Here is a 1408-nt window from a genome sequence, read left to right as displayed (position 1 = left end):
GCTGTGCTGGGCCATGGAACTCTGAAGTGCCCGTGCTCCCCAGAGCTCCAAGGACCTAACCTTCCAGGCCCCTGCTCCAGCCCCTCCCTCTCCCCCCACCATCCAGCTGGAAAGCTCCTTCGGGGTGGGGACCCCCTGCATCATGATGCTTAACTCAGATCCCATGGAGCTGGACCTGCCTCCCACCCATTCAGAGACAGAGTCAGGTTTCAGTGACTGTGGGGGAGGTGTGGGCTCGGACAGGACTGGACCTGGTGGTCCAGGGGGTGGTCAGGCCCGGGCTCCTGAGATAGGGGAGTCCGGTCGCAAGGACCTGCAGCATCTGAGCCGTGAGGAACGGCGGCGCAGGCGGCGGGCCACCGCCAAGTATCGCACCGCTCACGCCACTAGGGAACGGATCCGAGTAGAGGCCTTCAACCTAGCTTTTGCTGAGCTTCGCAAGCTGCTGCCCACCTTACCCCCCGACAAGAAGCTCTCCAAGATTGAAATCTTACGCCTGGCTATCTGCTATATTTCCTACCTGAACCATGTCCTGGATGTCTGAACTTTTTGCTTCCTTGTCTAGGGGAATCCTACCCTTGGGGGTCCCTTTCTCTCCTGGCTGAGAATACCTGCTGCTCAGCTCACTTTCTCTCCCTCTCTCTTAATGTTATATCTTCCCTGAACTATGATTTGGACTGTTGAGTCCCTGCATCCTCCCTGCCTTTCCACTTCTCCCTCCCCCCCAACCCTAGGACTCATAAATGGCCACTTGTCCAGGGAAAGTGATGACAACCCATACCAGGGGTAGAGAGGGCTATTTTTACAGATTAACTCTGTGTGTGTGTGTGTGTGTGTGTGTGTGTGTGTGTGTGTGTGTTTGTGTGTGTGTGTGTGTGTGTGTGTGTGTGTGAGAGAGAGAGAGAGAGAGAGAGAGAGAGAGAGAGAGAGAGAGAGAGAGAGAGAGAGAGAGAGAGAGAGAGAGAGGTTTGACTGGTCAGAAATGTTTTCCCTATAAGCCAAGGTGTAGACTTTCCCCATTTTTTAGGCTGTTCCAGCCTGTTCTTTGTTTCTACCTAACTTTTGGTCAAGCTGCTATAGTTCCTACCCACCCACATCCAGATTGTTTGATATCTCTGACATCAATTTTGATCTTTGTCTTATCTACACATCTACCACTCCATATCCACTATCTCTTTTTAGCAAATCCTAACTAGATCTGGAGGGAATAAATTGGACTATGAAAATAAAGATAGTTGGAGTCAGGGTAAATGGGGTACATTCCCTGAAGATCCTGTCAGATAAGAAATTATATCAGTTTTGTTATCTAACTGACCCCTGCGGCTTATCTCCTCTTAGTTGTATGCTCCACTTTTCTGAGTTTTTGACTATTTCTACTCTAATGCCTCCTTCCTCTTCAATTTTTGGT

General features: G+C 50.4%; 1 protein-coding gene across 1 annotated transcript; it reads left to right on the top strand.

Moving 5' to 3' along the window:
* Window positions 1-654, top strand: NHLH1 (nescient helix-loop-helix 1). The gene has a single exon (XM_074220465.1). It carries the CDS (start codon window positions 143-145, stop codon window positions 542-544), a length of 402 nt encoding a protein of 133 aa, XP_074076566.1. The 5' UTR covers window positions 1-142; the 3' UTR covers window positions 545-654.
* Window positions 655-1408: the final 754 nt, after the last annotated feature.

Source organism: Macrotis lagotis, chromosome 2 (assembly GCF_037893015.1).
Source record: "Macrotis lagotis isolate mMagLag1 chromosome 2, bilby.v1.9.chrom.fasta, whole genome shotgun sequence".
Classification (NCBI taxonomy): Eukaryota; Metazoa; Chordata; class Mammalia; order Peramelemorphia; family Peramelidae; genus Macrotis; species Macrotis lagotis.
Note: the sequence above shows the minus strand (reverse complement) of the source record. Positions and strands in the feature narration are given on the sequence as shown.